Source organism: Calonectris borealis, chromosome 2, assembly GCF_964195595.1.
Source record: "Calonectris borealis chromosome 2, bCalBor7.hap1.2, whole genome shotgun sequence".
In the NCBI taxonomy this organism is placed as follows: Eukaryota; Metazoa; Chordata; class Aves; order Procellariiformes; family Procellariidae; genus Calonectris; species Calonectris borealis.
This window is the reverse complement of record NC_134313.1, coordinates 83,126,594-83,147,150: the sequence shown is the minus strand read 5'-3', so window position 1 is coordinate 83,147,150 and position 20,557 is coordinate 83,126,594. Positions and strand designations below refer to the sequence as shown.

Here is a 20,557-nt window from a genome sequence, read left to right as displayed (position 1 = left end):
TCAATGAATTTAATTACACAATTATTGAAAAAACACAGCGCTCTCCCTTCCCTGCTTGCCCACAACCAGTCCAATACAAGTCACAGAAATTAGTCAGAGAGGACATGTACAGTACCTAGCTCCAATTTTACTTTTGAAGTTCAAGTCACAGAAATGCCTGGATATTAGCTCAAGCATTACTGAAAATCAGGTGTGTCCTTTAATTGAGCAAATGGAGCCTAATCTTCTATATTGAGTGATACAATGCAAGGAGCCATGAAAGCTGCCACCGAGTGCCTTAACACCCATCAGTTAGTTACCTGAGATTCATCTGGGCTATTTAACTGACAGCTGTATGTTTGGATCCACATCATCTAGCACAGTTTTCATTGATTGCTGGATCTTCTTCCACTGTTGAGCTCCCAAAGGCAAGTTGAGCTTCAGCTCCTCCCTAGTTCTGCCTTCTTCTAACTCCACATGCATCTAGTATGCCTTACAGCTCTGCTAACAAATAGACTTGCTATCTCACAGCCAATGCCTGCTTAACTCTTTTTTTTTTTTTTGCTACTTGAAACAGCTGCACCAACCAATTAATACAGATATTATAACAATAAGTACAAAGTTCCTACCATTCAAGTTGATAAAAGTGTACTTTAAAGACACTGTTCTTAAACAGGAAGGAATTCAATACAAAGGAAAGAACAGGGCCTTAGCCACGTTAAAACAATATTGTTCTACCACGGACTGATGCATTAGTCACTGGTTTTGGAATGAGATGCCCTCTTCCCTTTGTGCCAGCTTTGCACTTTTTCCTCCTACGTTTGGGAGCTGGTGGAGGGGAGAGAGAGCACGAGAAGGCAGCAAGTAAGGAAGTTATGGCTCTCCTCTTTCAACTTGTGCCATCTTCAACAGACAAAATATTTATTTGCTTTTGTTGTTACAAAGTGAAAATGAGAAGCAAGATTCAATACTCACAATATTTTCTTTAATGTAATAAGGATGTGCCTCATTTTCAAAGCTGACCATTTCAGAAGGCTTTTGAAAGAGACAATGTTCTTTCCAATGCCCACATGGCACTATCAGTCCCAAGTGGCAATTAATTTTGGATCCTGACTGATGCCCTCATGTTCCAAGTATATCAGCTACATATTAAGCAAAGGACTTCCTTCATCAAAGGACAGTAATTTAATTGAGGCTATATTCAGATATGTCTCTGAAAGCTTAAGGGAGAGAGATGTAGTAACTAAAAGTGTCTTAAAGAACACACGTACGACCTCTTTCTCCTCAGGAATTCAAGCTGTGTAGCCTACATTCAACTCTATTTCTTCAACACACAGGAGCCAGTCAGACCACAGGATCCCTGTACTAAGCACAGCAAAGTCCGGCATACAGCCGCTGCTTCAGGAAAAACTTTCACACCAGCTCTAAGAAGCAAGGGAATAGGCAAAGAACCACAGATATCCAGAGAGCCAGAAAAAGTGCAGTATTACCAGACAGCAAGCCTCACCAAAACTTGACTAACCATTTCTAGCCTTAGAAACAACTACAACTTAAAAGTCAGACCAGCACACGTTCACAGGGAGAACCACTAGCAACGCAAGGGGTGCAAAAGTATTTATTTTCACGTTTTACATCTAAGCTAGGCTCTTAAGGACTTCTGTGATCCTGTTTAGAATTGTGCATTATATTTGCTATAAATTACTTACCCTTATACTTTTGTTCCTTCAGTATGGCTCTCCTGTTACAGCATTTGTAAGTCTTAATTTTTTCAGCTGTACATAAACACAAGCCTCTTTCTACCTGTCCTTCCATTCCACTAATTACTTTTTCCACTCCTACCATTATAAGATGGTTGGACTCAATGATCTTAGAGGTCTTTTCCAACCTTAATGATTCTATGATTCTATGATTCTAAGATGCCATCACAAAGCCTCCCTTTGGCAAGGCCAACTTTAAAAAAAAAATCAAACTACCTCATTAATACACAGCTATCTTTATAAAACTTATGCTTTTATTTAAGAACTATTTTCAAGTTAGCAGCCAATTAGTAATTTTATACATTTGGCTAACTGACAATCTCCTCCACCAGCTTGAAATGTCACAGTACTGATTTTTATTTTATCTTCAAGACATGGACCAAAATACTTTCAATGGATTCAGAACTCTGACTAAATAAGCCACAAACGCAGAACACCCAATAGTAACACCATGCTTAAATTAAAGGCAGTGAGCAAAACGTATGGGTTGTGGTTTACTTGTTTCTTACAGCAATATATTCCTAATTTTAGACACCTGAATGCTGTTAACACTAGATAAACTGCACAGATAGCAACTACTGAAGTAGATGTCATTTGAAAAAATAGCTCAACCACACTCACTTTCTGTGCTAAACTGAAGCCAGTTACAAGCATTTTAAATTTCACAGGGAATGACAATTCTAATTGCATACTGCAGGATTAGATCCATGATTGCTGTCAAAGCAACATCTCAGAATACGTTAACTTTGAAATTACTGTTAGCCCAGGGAATAAACTCAAGTTAGCTCTTTCTTCTTAACTCCGTTTCAGTTTTTCAGCTATATGAACTGCCCTTTTTGGAAATCCATCTTTACATTAATAATGTCAGCTTTTCCTTCAACATACTTTACTAAAAGGCAACAATCAAAATGAGGGTGACTTAGCTGCCTCTTTATAGGTTCAATACAAGGCAATTTGTGTTTCACATCTCTCGCTATTTCACGGAGAACAACTTTTGACCGCAAAGAAGAAAAAGTCCCTGGGAAGAAGTCAGCCTGAAATTAGTCATGGTTCCTTTTTATGCGAGAGCATTTTTGATCAGCCTCCTTAAGCAGAGGAGACTGTCAGCAAAATAACCACTAGCATTTCCAAATAGCTTTATTTTCCTACAGCTATGACATTTCTCTAATTAAAAGATGTGATTAGTAATCTCATCTGAACACAACAAGATGATTACCTAGAGATAAGGTTCAACAAATCTCTTGAGATCAGTACAGCCTCTTACACATATCCTCTGCAGTACTCCTGCAGATCAGAGGCTAGAGCGAGGCGACTAACCACAAACCTGTTTATGGGCTGGGGTCCTTGTGGAGCTAAGACTGTGTCAGTGACCTCCTGGAACAACTAAGCTGCTCTCTCCACAGAAACCCAAATAATACATTTCTAGTGTGAGTGGCAGGAATTTGAGGAAAAGTGGCATGGAAAAAGGTAATTTTAAGGTAAAAACAGGTTAACAATAACTTTTTCTTGAATTATGTCATCAAGATTGTACTTTGCAGTACAAAATTAAAGGATTCTATGCAAGTTCTTGTCCTGTTTCTTGCTCTTCTCTTCAGGGAATAAAGAAACATTAGACCTATGTAGGACAGGGCCTATTAAGCACTTGTGTCTCTGATTTGAGCTCATTATCCCTGTAAAGCAAACATCTGAGCAGCATGGTACATAAAAAGGCAACCCACCTCCCCGCTCCTTTCAAGGGTCAGTTCTCTTCGTGACCTCAGCGCACTTGCAATCCCCAGTCTTCTGCATCAGATACCCATTGTCTCCCTCCCATTCTTCTGCTTAGGCTCGTCCTTCTTGTGCTCTGCTTTAAAACAAGAAAACCTTTCTTTTGGCTTGAAATCAGTAGTCGCTTCAGGGAAACAGTACATTTTCTGTCAAATGGCCTGTGAAAATTCAGGCTCCCTTGCATCTGTTAATCTGCCTGTATACATCAGCAGAACTGTTAGTTCTGTTTCAATATTACTATAAGATCTTAACCACAAAAGAGACAGCAGCTTTTGCAGTAGATAGGTAGTGTGGCGATTTCCAGTATTTCTAAGCAAACTGACCCTCACCCTGAATTCTGTCAGTTATCTTCTCCTTCCTTGGTTTTCTCTTCCATTCTTCATCATCTTAGATATGCTCCTGCCTGCCCCTAGGCCAAGTATTGCTGCCTTCTCGAAGACTACATCTCACATCAGTGTCAAACTTGAATATATTTGGGCAGAACCAAGATAAGGACAGCAGAGCTTATTCTCCAGAGCTCTACTTCAACTACCACATGCTCAACAATTCACACAGAAGTCCTGCCTCACTGGTTAGAAATTGCTTGACTGGTCCCCAGTGCAAGCAACTGTTTTGCTCACTTCTCCCTCTCTTTCCCCATAATATCAACAGCACAACAGAAACATGAATTTTGACTTGGATCCTGCCTTATTCTCAAATTTTCTTCAAAAAGAATGGACACTTGGATGAGAAATGCACCACTTAAATAGAAATGAATTAATTCTTGGTTTTAATGTGCATGGTAATACTGCCCTTATGCTGTATGCTGTTCAAAAGCTAAGAGAACCGATCTCCAACAAGAGAACTTGGAAACCAATGAATATTGAACTTTAACATTTCCAGATGTTTGTCACATTTGACATACACCTCCACTATGGAGATATGGGGTTGTTTTGTCTCTGATAATTAGCTGTCTTCCCAGTCACCTTTCAATAAGGAATCCATTTCATTGCATTAAGAGATTTAGCTTACTAATTTTTTTTTTAGTTATTTCACATATTCAGCCAATTTCTATTCCACAAAGCAGGAAGAATGTGGCTTTTACACAGCAACATAATTCTTTCCTATTCCGAGGAGAGGCACCCCTTCATCTCCATTTGGGTCCTTCCTCAGAGTTACATGACAGCTCAGGTCAGAAAGCTTCTTATTAAAGCAGCAATTTTACCACTTGCATGCTTAATACAGTCCACATAGCTGGCAAAAAAAAAAATAGTGTAGTAACTTAGGTCAGTTATCAATATGTATTTCCAGTTAAGTCCTTCAGTGTCCTCTACCCTTCCATGGGTGTTTTGCACGTGAAACCTAGCCTATTATGCCGTGGAAAGCTTCCCTCAACTGAACACACATTGTCTTTTAGATCATAATTATACATATCTAAGCTTATGAAAGGATAATTTAGCATTTGGTTCCTTTTTCCTCCTTGGCATTTGACAATTTTTACATCTTGCTTCATTTAGTTTTTACTAGCACAGCAGAACTAACATAATGCTCAAGTGACACAAAACCCTAAGAAATTTAACAGTAGAGTGTCCTCAGATTGTTTGTCCAAAAAAAAAAAAAAGAAGTCTCCAAGTAAAGTACTTAATTTGTCTTTGAAGAGATGCTTTCCTCAACGTGTCTATGTAATAAAGCAGCTTACACATCTGCCTTGCTTACTATTATACAGTGAATTAATGCATTTCTACTCCCCAAATAACTCTGATGTAACATAGTAATCCAGTGCAGTCTGGTAAAACTAATGGCATCTACTGTCATCCACTAAGGCATTTTTTGAAATCCTTACATAAATGCTAAACAATTACTTAATTGGGCTAAGACCAGGCTTGATTGAAGCTGCCACAAAAAAAGCACTCAAAAACTAGGTAATGCAGCATTAAGGCTGCCTGTACAACCCTTATTTGTCAGTGTAGCACACATGCTGTAACACTCAAACTATGCAGTGCTTTTCCATAGGACACCCTACTTATCTCTGTACACATAATGGACCTCCTGTGGAGATGAACATTGATGCCTAGTGATTGAGCTTATTGTCTGTTGGACCTCTGTCTTATTTATTGAGGAAAAGGAACAAAAGAAGGGATCACACAAGTGAGGACAACAATTAAGACAGTAAAAAGTCACTCTGGAAAAGATGGCTATTCCTCCTCTAACACTCATCTCTCCTGCGGTTAGGCAAGTCTCATTAAACTAGGAGAATCCAAACCAGCCAGTTTTGTACCCCACCTCTGAAGCTCTGTAGCTAGAACAGGAGCCATAACACGAAGTATTAGCAAAGGAGGCAAGTGGGAGTGAGATTCCTACCCCAAGTACTGAAAACAAAGAAACAAATTAAAGCCTAGAACGCTATGTTGGCTGCTCACGACCACAAAAAACCTTCCTCTTATTCTCTGCTACATCAACACATACAAAAGCTGCAGCATATGCACAGTAAGGAACCGAGCTCAGGCAGCCCACGCAACTCAAAGCCTGCCTTAGTATCAAGGTATATCCATCCTTACCTTCCCACACACAAATGCAGGGCTCTGCCACTTCCTTTTCACTGCCTAGAGGCCATCTACAACATTACGGAGAGCAGCACCTTCTTGCTCTTTGAACCCACTTTTGTTGCCTCAGTGGACATGAACTGCAAGTCACATCCTGCTCAGATTCTGTGTCATGAACTTGCCTACAAGCAGAAACATCACAGATTAAGTAGCTGCCCAGCTAACCAACTGGTCTTTCAAAAGGTTTTCACAGCTTTAACTTTCTAATAATGGGTTAACACAGTGGGGACAGCAACATGGACAAATCCACTTCAAAAGCATATTCCAGAAAAAAATGAGATTTTAAAAATAGTAGTTCTCACGCTTTGCTATATAACAATATATTCCATAAATACAAAGTTTAAATTGGCATATTGTTATATACCCACGACTGTAGGTAGTCAGGTCATTTTGCTACAAACTGTTCATCGCTTTAATAGATAAATTGCTGCTTAGAACAAATACTGGTTTAGTAATCAAAGACACCAAATTCGTTCAGAACAACCTTGCAAAAACATTCTCAAGCTCCTCTGGAAAACCAAACAAAATCAAAAAGCAAACAGGAGCACAACTATTTATACATCTGCCAAGCAAACATTCTACAGCAGACAATATAGTAAGAAAAGGGAAGGTATTAAATATAAAAACTAACCCTCCCATCTTGGGGGGTGGAGGGGAAGACAGTTACTGCTTGAAGTTAATCTAATCAATGCTACCGTTTTTACCCATAATTTCCTATTACATTTACTATATTTGTAAATACATCTATTTTAATAGTAACATTTGTTTTTCCGACAAAGTCAAAGCATTAACTATATGTATTTCACCTCTCCAATGCAAAGCTTAGAATTAGGTATAGCACTGTGAAAGAACTGCTCTTCACTGGCAGCCAGCAAACGCTGAACCACAAGTATTCACTTGCACTGGCCCCACTTAATTGGACTGGAAAAGGCCAGTTTTTTTAGTTAGCAATATTGTGTGGGCTGCCCCCAGTTCCCCCAAAAATGTATAGTGTTGCTCCAAGGAGAAAGAAAATTTGCTTATCTTGATTTTCATGGCACTACCATCGTCATCTAAGGACAACAATCTAGAACACACTTGCATTTAAACAGTTTTTCCAATATTCTCTTCCATTACGCAAATTTTAAACACTCCAACAAGCTTATTTTTTCTTTATCACAAAGGAAAGCTGATAGCTTTCAAACTGGAGTTTGTGGCAGGGCAGAAGGCAAACCTTTTTGGACAACCAAACACCAATGCTTAAATGTTCAGGTTATCACTGCTTTTTACATATATAGAATCATAGAATCATACAGGTTGGAAAAGACCTCTAAGATCATCGTGTCCAACCGTCAACCCAACACCACCATGCCCACTACACCATGTCCCTAAGCGCCTCATCTACACGTCTTTTAAATACTCCCAGGGATGGTGACTCAACCACTTCCCTGGGCAGCCTGTTCCAAGGCCTGACCACTCTTTCAGTAAAGAAATTTCTCCTAATGTTCAATCTAAACCTCCCTTGGTGCAACTTGAGGCCATTTCCTCTTGTCCTATCGCTAGTTACTTGGCAGAAGAGACCAACACCCACCTCACTACAACCTCCTTTCAGGTAGTTGTAGAGCGCGATGAGGTCTCCCCTCAGCCTCCTCTTCTCCAGACTAAACAGTCCCAGTTCCTTCAGCCGCTCCTCATAAGGCTTGTGCTCCAGGCCCTTCACCAGCTTCGTTGCCCTCCTCTGGACACGCTCCAGCACCTCCATGTCCTTCTTGTAGTGAGGGGCCAGATATGGGTCAGACAAAGGCAAATTTACTGCTTCTTGAAGAAGCTGCGGAAAAAGAATTACTCCTCTTTTTTTAATCTCAGAGATACTAGTTCTAGTAGCTACTGGCTTAAAACTTCTGTTCAGTAGAGTCAGGAGATACCATTTCCACAGAGAAGCTCTTCAAAACAAAGAAACAAAAAAAAAAAAACACAACCGACGAACCACTTTTCCAGGGAGTTAAACTGTGCTATAACAATAATCATCAAGAGATGGTCAGACTTCTCAGTGCTGTCTATTTAAGGCTCTGGAAAGCCACCTCACAAGGCCTGACACAAGTCTTCACCTGAAGTTGTCCGCTACAGAGTTTAACGCAAAAATACCCAGAAACGGTTACACTACTCAGTTATGTAAGTCACAAAGGCTCAAATTTAGATTTATATTTAGTTCTTCAATTCCCACCCAGAGTTCAACTCAGTAAACTGATCTATTTTTAGCTTTTGACTCTTTTGGACACTTCCTTCCTTCATCTGTGTAAATGCGTCACAGCTTCTCAAATGTTTCCCTTTTGGCTAGGGAAGGATGCATCTGATTCCAAGCTTTAAAAAAAGTTAACACACACACACGCCGAGTAGTTATTGTTGGCTGAGTTGTACCCTTGTTCTGAGTTAAGGAGAGGCAAATTTGACTCCAATCTTCGCATTGTATTACAAAAGATATTGCTCTTTCTGCACTGACAGGTAATAGCACGTCATGGCTATCCTTTGCAAGGATCACCACTAGCCAAACCATATTTTATCACTTTCTTATAAGCAGGCTTGACTTGGCTCTGCTGCCTTGATATTTCAATAGACACACAGTAGATTTTTCCCATAATGGGAACAGAAATGAAGCTCAGGTTTGTAACTTTCTGCTCAGCCACCAAGGCAAGAAATTCAGACAAGTCCTTGTTTTCCTTCCAAAGACAGACTTCCACTACATTTGGAGAAGCTGGTGTCTTTATTATTATTTATTTATTTAATATAAAGCATTAACAAGCCAATCAAGAAGTAACTAGATAAGCCATTAGGGCTGACTTCACCTTTCCATTTGAAAAGGTGCCACTGTCCTAATAAATTTTAGTTTGGCTTGCCTTTGTTGTCCTTACAGAAGCCTGGCTCGCATAATCCCCTGTCAGTTAAGCAATGCACAGCACTGATTTCCTCTTTGAACTTTGCAAGCCATGGCAAGTTCAAGTCTAACAACTATCCTTAACCGCGGAAAACAAGTACTTGAGGCACACAAAGTGTGACTTTAAGGGGTGCAAAGCAAGAGCATAAGCTACTGCTGTAACTGTCCCATTTCCATTCTTTTAGGACCAACCTGATGTGCAATATGCAACCAAAATGGACTTGCTAACTAACATCAATAAAGCAAATAAACAAATGAAGACAGGGACAAAAGCTTAGAGATTAAAGCTTTATTTTTTAAAAAACAAGAATCATGGCTGTTCAGTCTCCTTAGCAGAGAAATCATATCCTATTTTATTCCCTTATACTAACAGACAGAAGGAGGCCTCTAAAGATGGGGTTTGACATCTTCTTAAGTCTGATCTTCACCGCACTATGCACTATCAGCTTTTGTGTAGAACAGGACAATCCAGTCAACTTATACTTCAATTCACCTTGATCTGCTGACAGCTTTCTACCTTCATTCTGTGCCTTCAGCTGCAGGTATCTATTCCTCTAATTCCAGAAGAATTACGAAAAGCCAAGACATTTCAACCTTAGCCTGAATTTTTTAGAAGAGGGTGGAGCATTTTTATGATCTCAGAAAATGATATCATCTTTGCACTCAATGCTGCACAACCCAACATGTCCAAAAGTTAGTGGCATGATAAACATTCGGAAAGTGAAGGACTTACTACCTTAATGCTGGTAGATAATGATATCCAATAACGTACAGCCAAGTCTACACAATGGCTACAGCAAAGTCCACTGTGTGGCATAAGAGGTTAGCCAAGTAATATTTAGTATTTAAACACTCCATTTATTCTAACTCACTTCTTGGGATGTTCTTGATGTATCCTCCCTTTATTATGTGGGCCAAGTTTTAAAAAACATCACCTCATTTCATCCCATCTGCTTGGGCTCTGAAAACAAGCAGTACCCACGACTTCAACGTTCCAGACTTTTCTTTTTTCAAGAAATCTCAGCAATAACATTTCTTATTGTTTGATGGCCTCAAAGTTATCTACCAGCTACGTGACCATCACAAAGCTTAGTGAGAAGCCTTTGACCAAATGCCTTGACAAAGTATCTCATAAGGCCGCAGGTTTCACTGATGCACAAAAATACACGAATTCAGTATAAAATCTAAAGGGTTTGGATTTTAATTCACTGTTTTATGCAAGAAGTGAGGTACGCACTACATAAAAACAAGTAGGTATTTAACATGTCCTTGTGAGCCCTACTGGCTGCAGTATATTTCCCTATTCATCTTTAGAGATTTATGAAATCTCACTTCGCTCCAGACCCTCAGTCTCTAATTGCTAAACAGTTATGTATAAAGCTAACCGCAAAAATCACTACTGGTTGTTTACACAGTCTTCAGACACCTCACAAATAACTATTACTGCTCATACATGCACTCAGACTACAAGGAAACATGACTAACTAAGCTCTGGGTAGTTTCACAGACGACTAGAACGCATCGGGATTACTCACAACAGCCCCGTTCGGCGCCTGCCGCCCAGAATACTTTCTCCAGCTTTTTGTTAGAAGGATTAATCATGTAAACTCAGTTTTCTAAGCTACTCAGAATATTTAGTTTGACAGTGTATATGCACACATATATCCCTATGCACACTGGTAAAACAAACCTTCCTGAATCTCAGCCTCACGTTCTGACTGTCACACAAGCTGATAACATTAGTTCCTACAAATCTGTGTAAGAGTCAGGTTATCTAAGCACCCTGTCGAAATACTACACTATAAAACATACCAGACAAAGCAAACTACTGGCATATTTTGAGTGCTTGCTTCCTTACCATCTCAGGCACTGAGAGACAAAAAACCTCCAATGAAACTTTCTTACCTCCCTGAAAAGGTCCTTTTTTCTTCTTAAGGAAAAACAAAAAAAAAACCCCAAACAATAAAACAATTATAAAACAGTAATACTTATCTCAGTTCTTCAGTAAGGTCCAGGTTACAAAACATCACATTCAAAGTACCAGCAAGATGCACAGTTGAGCACTGCTCAGTAGGAAAATCTGTCAGATATTTGCAGTGTTTTTAATTAACCAGTGCTACTGCCACTTATGCACGGCAGTAACAGTGACACAGGGCATGAAAAAAAATTGACTACATGATTTGAGAAGAGTTCACTCAACAACCTTATTTTTTGAACAATTAGGCTACCTCCTCCTCCTCTGTGCAACCACAAGAGGCTGGGATCAACAGCTCCACTTTCAGATGAGTTGGAGCATCTATTTGGCAGACAAGCCACTGGAAAGGGCTTTGTATCTTTAAAGCAGACTACAGGCTCTTGTCACTCAGACTGTTTGGTGAAACTTTGTGGACACAACTCATTTATGACCCTCATCGTTGTATATCTATATAACAACCTACTCTAGAGGCTGAAAAATCGGATGCTTTAATGTACTGTAGTGTCTACTGCTAAAAGCACTTGAGTTGTTCCTTGTCATTTCAATTCCTCCTCCTCACTACTGGGTAAGTGATCTGTTTTCTCAAAACAGCAGTATCCTTCCTGAAGAAAAATGACTCAGCTTTGCAGATCATGAGTATTACTTCACCATAGTCTACGTTTTGATTTTGCTACACGAAGAAAAAGGTTAAGTTAAACAAAGATACTTCTCCAATCAAGCAAATTTCTTTATGAGAACCAAGTAGATGTAACCATTTTAGTCATTAAGATTTAAAATAACGTGCTATGACCGTCTATTTTTTTTTTTATTTTACCCAGTAGCCTTGTTTGGTTTTTTTTTTTTTTTAAGATTAGACTTGGTTCTCACCAACATCAAGCAGAAAAATTAATTTCCTTTGTTGTCATTAAAATCATCACCCACTTTCAGAAGAATATCCCTCAACCACCAGTGCATTTCCAAAGTTTCAATGTGTCTTTCCTATTTTAACACTTTTGCTGACCACAAACAGCTATTTCAGTGATCTCACCTCGTTCTTCAAGCTGCAGACGAAAATCACAGTGCAGTTTCACCCTATTAATACACTGACCTAATAGTCTGTATTTTTAATAAGATTATTATAATAAGAGGCCCATTTGTTGACACCAGAATTTTAAAAAAAAAATTTAATTGAAAAACAGTAGAGCAATATTAATATTTTCTCTTTATATTGGGGTAGGGAAAATCTTTCCAGTCTTTCTTCAGATTTCATTTACCTAGATGGTCATTTTACATAGAAAAGCTTTTGGAAGCCACGTGAAATTTCAGGTTGACATTTCGTACTTGTTTCTGCTATGTTGCTGTGGGACACATTTAACTGGAGAGAAATCACTTCTTTAAGAAACATTTACTACCCACCTTGCCTACAGAGTGACCAAGCTCTGCAATTACTGAAAACCTCAGCTGCACCAACTCTCTTCCTAACTGTCAGCTCCTTTCTGAGCACATCAGCACTTCATGCCAGCTCAAACGTACTCCTCTCAAGAATGGGCCTGGCTTTTCTCTAACTCCCATTTACCTTCCACTCCAAATGTGCATTTAGTTTATCAACTGTCAGCTATCACAGATGTTATAAGTAATTCTCTGTCCCCTCTTAGAAATATTCATGACTTCTGCCTCCAACTCTTTCAAACACACCCTAACCTCTAACTTTCTCTCTCCTTCGCTATCCCCAGAGAAGTTCGGCTGTTCCACACTAAGCCAAATTGCGCAACAGCTGCTGCATGTCACAGTGAAGCGCTCTGCCCTCGTCTTCATTGTTCCAGGAAACGTCAATCCAACAACACTATTCCCAGAGTAACTCCTCCATTGTAACTTCATTGTTTCTGTAGTTATTTTTGTTCTGGATATGGCACATCAGCAACTATAAAGTTGTGACATTTCTCTATGGTGTTTTTCAAAACATCACTCCCCCCTGCCACTTTAACCATCTTATTAAAATGGATGCTGCTGGAACTGGATTCAAAACTCCACAAGAGGACCCCCTTCTTTTTCAGCGCAGGTCAACCAGTACTGATGACAGCAACACTGCTGCAACCTTCTCACTGACTAAAGCAACTCAGAGGACAAAGTAACAGATTCCTGAAAAGCAGACACAACATCTTAAGTTTTTTGTTGTGTTTTTATAATACAAATGCTGTTGTCACTCTAAGCTGCATGAAAGAATGGCCAACTTGTTTCATATTTTACATTCCTCGCACACTCACCACTTCTTACAACCCCCAAACACACCTCAACTCCTGACAGCCACAGGGCCAAGAATCAATATTTGCAGAGGACAGCATGGAGATACCATGTGGGGTACCACCAGTGCTGCCTGCCAACACTTCACTTTTGGCTTCACTGTTAGATTATTTTCGTTAGACATTTGTCACTACTTTGTAGCTACTCCAACTGCCGCGCCAAGTAAGCCACACAACCACAGCTCCGAGTTACCTTCTCTGTAAGTTAGCTACTATGTATCAGCAGGAGATGGATGAACCTTCTTAGAATGGCATTATCTTAACTTCACACATTATATATTCTGCTCCATGGATTTAAGCTGAAAATTGGGCTTGTTTTTCACATTTGATGCCTAATATGAAAGCTATTTTGCCTATGATCTAAAAGCTAGCATGTTTTTTATTAGCAGTAGTCATGAAAAAATGTGCTGCCTTTTAAATAGTATGCTTCCTTTTTCTTTTCCATATAATCTTTCTCCTCCCTCCCTCTTTTCTTATCTTCCTAGGAGACTTTCTCTGCTACACTAGCATTTTTAATGTTGTCTACTACAGGCAGTCAACTTTCCCAGCCACTATCACACAGGACACTAATGTAAAGCAAAAAAGGCAACAGTATATAAAATACGATCAGCAAGAAGAAAAACATAGGCCCTCCCTGTAAACTTGAAATACCAAATTTCTGAATAAATCTTTTGGTTTTTATCTTTACAGTATTATTTGCTAAGTGATATTCACAAAAACTAACCAAACCACATGATCATCACTTAAGAGGAAAAAAAAAAAAAAAAAATCATATTTTCATGATACTCATTAATACTTCCTATATGCTCTCAACTACTCAAGCAATTATCAGCCCAGGCTGCTATAGGCAGACACATTTGAACCCAGGTTGATCCAAGTCACTAGTACTTGCAGAAATCTTCAACTACATGTCCATAATCACAATAGATTTCAGCATCTCATTTTCCTAAAATACTCACACGGACATTTTGGTACCTACATATACCTCAAAACAAAGTTTTAAATTCTCTTATCATTCAGCTTACATTAAGAAGCACATACACAAGCAGGAAAGAGTAAGTGGGCAATGTTAGAACCAGGTGCTATTCAAAGCTATTCTGGCTATCAGCCTGTTCTCTGACTTCACCTCGGGAGGGGCAGCACACGGAACTCTCTACTCGGGACCCTTCTCCTCCAGACCCACTTTCATCTTACAGGCTTACTCCTCTGCCTGAAAGAGGACTGCTGCGACCTGCACAGATTCATTTTCAGATGGAAAACCCTCCACCTTTCTGTTATCCCAGATCAAGTGATGAAGTACAATTAACGGTTATATTCAGATTTGACCTGGCAAAGCTTGGGTAATTATTCACCCTAGTGACAAGACTTCCAGGGCTTCTTGTTTTCCTTTGTTTTGCCATTTCTGCCTCTCTAAAAGGTGCCTGCCCCATGCTTAGTATGTAAATTTTGCTCCTTCTGGAGACGTGGCAAGTGTTCTAATAAACAGGTGGTGACGACACGAATCTCCTCAATGGCTTTGAAAAATATATCATTTGTCTGTACATGAATGGAGCTATTGCACAGTTTGCAGAAGCGACTCACACTGAATGTATCTTACAGGAAATAACTCTTCACAGTTTTGTGATGAAAATGGATGTAGTTATCAGTTGATAACTTGGGTTGTTTTTTTTTTCCCCACTGAGACTTATCAGAGTCATTTATCAAGAAACTTAGTATACTGTCTAGCCAGGAGTTGACTGAAGTGCTTACAAGCCTTTTTCTCTGCATCTCTGTATTCACAGATTTTTCCATCATCCCTGAAAGGTAATTTTAAGTACAACATGTACTATCAATATTTCTTTTACTTAGATGAGAAAAGTTTTGTTCTTTATGCTCAAAACCAAAATTCATTAACTTCAACTAGCAAAAATTCTTTGGTTTGGAGGACACTGTTATTAGCATGATTTAAAATTAACAGACAGCCCTCATTCTTGCATCCTAAAGATGTCAGTTGACAGTCTCCTTCCCAAAGTATTGAGGACTCAAAGCTGTAAAGATAAAGATTTAAGCAACAATAACAAAAGAACAACCAAACAAAACCTCTGTATGGTTACTGCCTTGTAAGCCATGACTTGATGGCAGTCCCTCAAATTCATCTTTGCTCGTGTTAGCCGTTTTCAGCCCATCACAATACATAGGATTTTAAGTTGAAACTTAGAATACATTTTGAAAAGTTATCTTAATACCTTTTCATGCAGAATAAATCTTGTATACTTAACATATGTATTAACACCCCTCTACCCAGCCACTTACAATCTGCGCCACTGGGTTTTCATACAGTAATAGTCTGTTCTTCCATAATTCTAAGAGATTTTATTAGTCCTTTTAAGTCTCACCAGTGCACTTTTTAATAAGAAAAAAAGGGATGCTTGTCTTTACATCTTCGGCTCAAAACATATCCCTTCTGTCAGTTTACAGAGTCATCCCTAATCTCCAATTTACATACAGGACAGAAAGGCACCTCCTACAACCACTGTTTTCTCCACCAAAATGTAATCACTTTGCTTGCCACTCAACTCTGCTTCTTAGCAGTTTTGCTCTTAATCCTGCCACAAAGAAGGTGACAGATCTAACAAGGTGTTCTTGTCTTTTCAACTTCAAATAATGAGATTTAGATACCAAATAGATAACAGAAAGTAAGCTGCCTCAATTTCTTCCAATTCCAATAAAGGGATTCCTCATTTAAATTCAAGACACACAATCTTTATGTTTTCATACTACTACCTCATTTCTAGTTCAGCTGCTTGCTTCACATTTCAATTGCAACTTATTTCCACAACAACTCAGAGTGAGTTTACATTTACATAACCAAAGTGAAAACTGGAAACATACACATTACAAGTGATGTGAACGTAGCTGCTGTTCCATATCCTAACAAAACATCTTCCAAATAATGAAACTCCATTCTTTAGGCTACTTCAATTCTACTTCAGGCTTAGTCTTATAAAAGGACAGGAGGAAAGCCAATAACCCCACTGGCAGCTCAACTGACCAATTTAACTAACCTAAGATAGAACTGATTGTTCAGGTGCGTTTTTTGTTGGTGGTTTTTTTTCCTCCCGGAAAACATTGTAACATTTTTATCATTTTTTCTTTTAAGTAACAGCTTCAGCTTTGCTGACATTCTCTGCAAGTGACAGGAAAAAGGAAGCATTTGTCATTGTAAATACTGTAAAGAGAAAAATATTTTGTCTGCTCCCACGTACACTAAATGAAGTTTTTTGCTTGTTCATTGATCGCTGTGTCCATTGTGTTTCACTGAAAAAAACCTGTGCCTCCTGTTCAAACAAAGGGAAGCACCGGAGATCTCTTAATAGACCCTTTCCTTATAAAAGAGTGGACCATGTACAGAGGCGGAGTTTAAAGAGCTCTTCCCAATACTGAACATCCACAAGAGATGCCAGAACATTTTCCAGCGCTTAGGCTGAACCAGATAACTTCCACATGCAAATACGGAAACGAGAATGCCAGTTGTTAAATATGCTCTAAGAGTTTTTCAATAAGCATTTGACATGTCCTTCTACTGCTTTAAGATTTTTGGTTGCTGCAAAACTAAGCTCAGTGCAACTTCCCTGTTATCAGAAGTTATCAGTATCAGAAGTCATCACTGCACCACTTAAAAGCTTATCAAGTCTGTGTCATCCCTCTGCCCACACACAAAAGTGGAAGTTGACTACTAATACAGGTGGCAGGGTCTTCCAAAACTGGAATATTACTACACATGTATCCATTTGTAACTACACCAGGCAGACTGTCTACTGTTTTAAGTCTACTGTCATAATCCATCATTTTGCTTTCAACAGGATTTTTTTCTGAGAACGACAAAGCTCAGTCCTTCTTCCACGACAAAACCCACCAAGGCCAGCATCTTGACTCAACAAGGAGTTTTGCACTCATAGCTGTCATGCGAAACAGGTTTCCAAGGGAGCATCAGGTCCTTCACAGGGGACGTAGTCCTCTGTTCAGACCGTCTGTCCAAGCAAACGCAGCTCTGAAACTGCTTCAGGGATGCCTGCTGCAAATGACACCTCCTCCTTCACCCGCATTAAATGAAACACATTCAACACCAAGCCCCGACAGCGAGCAGCACTGATTACGCCGTTTCCCACTTCCCTCACGGACTTCCCTTAAAAACCCAATTAACACAGTTTTTATTGTTATTATTATTACTACTGCCATCATTATTATTTTTTACACACGAAACCGGTAATCCCCCTCATCTTTCCAGCGGTGAGTCTGCATTTCCCTTGCTCGCCGCTCCTTTTTAGGCATCCAAACGGAGCGAGTGCCCAGCCCTGCCCTGCCGCCCCGCCCGGGAGCGATGGCCGGCGGTGCCCGGGGGGGGCGCGGAGCCGCCGGCGGAGCGGAGCGAAGGGAGGGGAGGAGCCGCCGCCGCTCGGGGGAGGGCAGCCGGCACCGGAGGGAGGCTCAGCCGCCGCCGCCCAGGCTGCCGGCAGGGCTCCGTCCCCGCCGCCGGCGGTTCGTGCGGCCCGCGCAGCCCTGCCTCCCCCCCCCGCCACCATTCCCCGGGTGACAACGCCTCGGTGGCGGGGACAGCCGCCCTCCCCGCCCGGTTGCGTGCCAAGAGTAAACACCGAGGGAGAAGGCGGCCTCCATTTTTTTTATCCCGGCAGCCTGTCAACAGGCTCCCCCCCTTCCCCCCCCCGAGCCTCCGCACCGAGCCCAGCTTCCCAGCCCGGCAGCGCCCGACAGCCGCTGCTGCCCCGCCTCAGCCCAGACAGGGACACCCCTTAACGCGGGCTTCGCTTTTTGCGTTTTCTTCCCCTTCCCGCTACACACACCCGCTATGAACGCTGTCCTCTCCCACCCCTGCCCTCGGCCACCACCCAGCAGCACGGCACCGGCGGAGCGCGACCGGAGGCACGTTGCCTTTTATAGCGGTGTCATCCCTGCCCGCCCGCCCGCCTGCCTCCCCGGGGGGCACCGGCCAGTGCAGCCCGCTCCCCGCAGCCCTGCGGCCGCCGCTCCCCTGCCGCAGCTCACCCTCCCCGCCCCGCCGACACCGAGGGCTGCCCGGCCCCGCGGCGGCTCCTCCGCCCGCGTCCCGCCGTGCACCCCCCGGCGGGACCGGGTCCGCCCGGTGCCAGGTGGTGCCGCCCGGCCCCGGTAACACGCCCGTTATCGGGCCGGCATCAGAGAGAGAGTCGCACCTGTCACCGGCGACACCGCCCCGGGGCACCACCCAGCCCCCGCACCCGCCCCGGCCGGGCCGGGCCGCCCGCCGCACCCGTTTTCACGCCTCGTTTCTGCCAGCAAGGGTGGCGTCCCGCCCGCAGCAGCGCCCGCAAGTTGCTGGGCCCGAGTCGAAGCCCCGCTGCCCCCCAGCACGGGGCTCGGGAGCTCGGCTTTCCTCCCCGCTGCCGCCCGGCCAGGCCGCCCCCGCGCGGGCCGGGCCCCGCACCGCCGCCTCCGCGAGGAAGCGCGGCGGCGCCCGGTACGGACGGGCACTGCCGAGGCGGCCCCGCCGGCAAGGGGAGGGCGAGCCTTCCCCGGGGCCACCTGACAAAGCCGGCTGCCCTCGCCCCCGCTCCGGGAGGAAGACGTCGCTTCCCTCTACCTTTCGCCGCCACCTCCAGCCGCAGCCTCGCCGCTGCCCCTTCCTCCCGCCGCCCCCCCGGGACGGGGCCGCACTCACCGGATCGGAAGAACGCCGCGATGTCCGCCGAGTCCTTGGCCGCCTCCTCGGCCCCTTCCCCCGCGCCGCTGCCGGCCGTGGTGGCGGCGGCGGCGGAGGTGGCGGTAGCGGCGCTGCTCATGGCTGCTGCGTGCGGCGGCTCCTGCGGGCGAGACCCACCGCCGACCCCACCGCCCCCTCCGCTGGTCCCGGCTTCACCTCCGGGCGGGAACGGCCGTTAGGGCGGCAGCCGGAGCTGGTGAGCGATGCGGGGCGGCGGCGGGCGGCCACAGCGAGCGCAGGGACATGAAGGTATGTGCGGAATGGCAGCTCCGGGAGCGCCCACCCCCCGCAGCCACCTAGGAGGCGGCGTGTGCATGCAGGGAGTCAGGGCGGGCGGGCGGGCGGCAGCCGGAGCGCAGACAATCGCGGGAGGAGGAGGAGGAGGAGGAGGGCGACGACGACGACGACGACGACGGCATGGGGAGGGCCGGCAGTCCGCGCAGCCAGCAGCCGGTAGGCGGAGAAAGAAGGAACGTTTCCAGCCTTTTTTTTTACCCCCCCTTTTTTTTTTTTTTTTTTTTGAGGGAGCAAGGAGCGAGCCGGAGGGGCAGCAGCTGCGCTAGCCGCCGTGCTGCCGGTGGCCGCAGCAACCGCCGTCCTCCATCTTGACTGGGAGGAGGAGGGTGGGAAAGGGGAGTCGGGAAAGGAAGCGAGTCCCCGCCCGAGGAACAAGGGCGGGGGGGGGGGAGCTCGGGAGTCTCCGGCTGCGTCCGGCACCGGTCGGGATGGGGCGGGGCGGCGCAGGACGTCAGCGCTCCCGCCGAGCCCGCTCCCCATTGGCTGGGCCGCGGCTGCCGGGGGAGCCCGCCGGGCGGGCGGGGGCGGGGCGGGGGTCCCTCGCGGCCGTTGCCCGGCGGCTGCCGGAGCCGCGGCCGCGGCCTAAGGGGTGTTGGTTTGGGGTGTTATTTTAACCGCTTCCGACTACTTTCGCTCTCGCACGCAGCTGCTGCGGGGCAGCCCAGCTGCCAGCTCGCCGGTGTGCGGAGGTCGAGCTGGGGGTGCTAAAAAATCCAGTCAGTCCGTCCGTCCGTCCCGGGGCGGGGGGTGTCAAGTGGCGCGTGCCCCGTGCTCCTGCCTGCTTCTCCCCGGGAGGCTCAGTACGAGGTGACACCGAGTGTGTCGTCGCTCCGAGGGGTCGTGCTCGGTAAGAGCTCCTTTACCCGTGATTTCAAAGGAAAAAAGAGTGCGCGGATTTTTGAAAGGCATCGAAACAATCCATTACGTGGCTATCTGTATTGTTATTTTTAATTCAGTGATCACTTTGAAATATTTTGGGTCGTGGACCAGTCCAGTTAACATAAAATAAGCGAATAGCTCCTGATGGAAAGTACCGTCGGGTGCTTGGTTAAGGGGCATCCCAGCACAGTCGTGCTCCTCATGTTAAACTGCCAGAATAAGACTGGGTGCGGATAAGGTTCAAAGTAGGCAATTTTAGCCGTTGCACAAATTGATAAAGCTGAGTAATGCATCTCAAAGGCTTGTGGTAAATGGTCAGAGACATTGCTTATTAGCACACTTGAAACGCAGAAGTACAGCTTCTTAAAATCCCGAACCTTTGATAAGTGTTAAA

General features: G+C 43.7%; 1 protein-coding gene across 4 annotated transcripts in view; it reads right to left on the bottom strand.

The window, feature by feature from the left end:
• The window catches only part of TRIO (trio Rho guanine nucleotide exchange factor), a 265,761-nt gene extending 246,047 nt beyond the window's left edge, over nt 1–19,714 (bottom strand). For 2 of the 4 annotated variants that reach the window (XM_075142469.1, XM_075142472.1), the window contains exon 1: nt 18,946–19,709. In XM_075142469.1, the coding sequence (XP_074998570.1) occupies nt 18,946–19,066 (121 nt within the window). In that variant the 5' untranslated portion in view covers nt 19,067–19,709. Of the gene's footprint in view, nt 1–18,460; nt 18,482–18,945 lie in introns of those variants that run through there. The other 2 variants (XM_075142475.1, XM_075142470.1) reach the window with 2 other exon arrangements.
• Between the last annotated feature and the right edge of the window lie 843 nt (nt 19,715–20,557).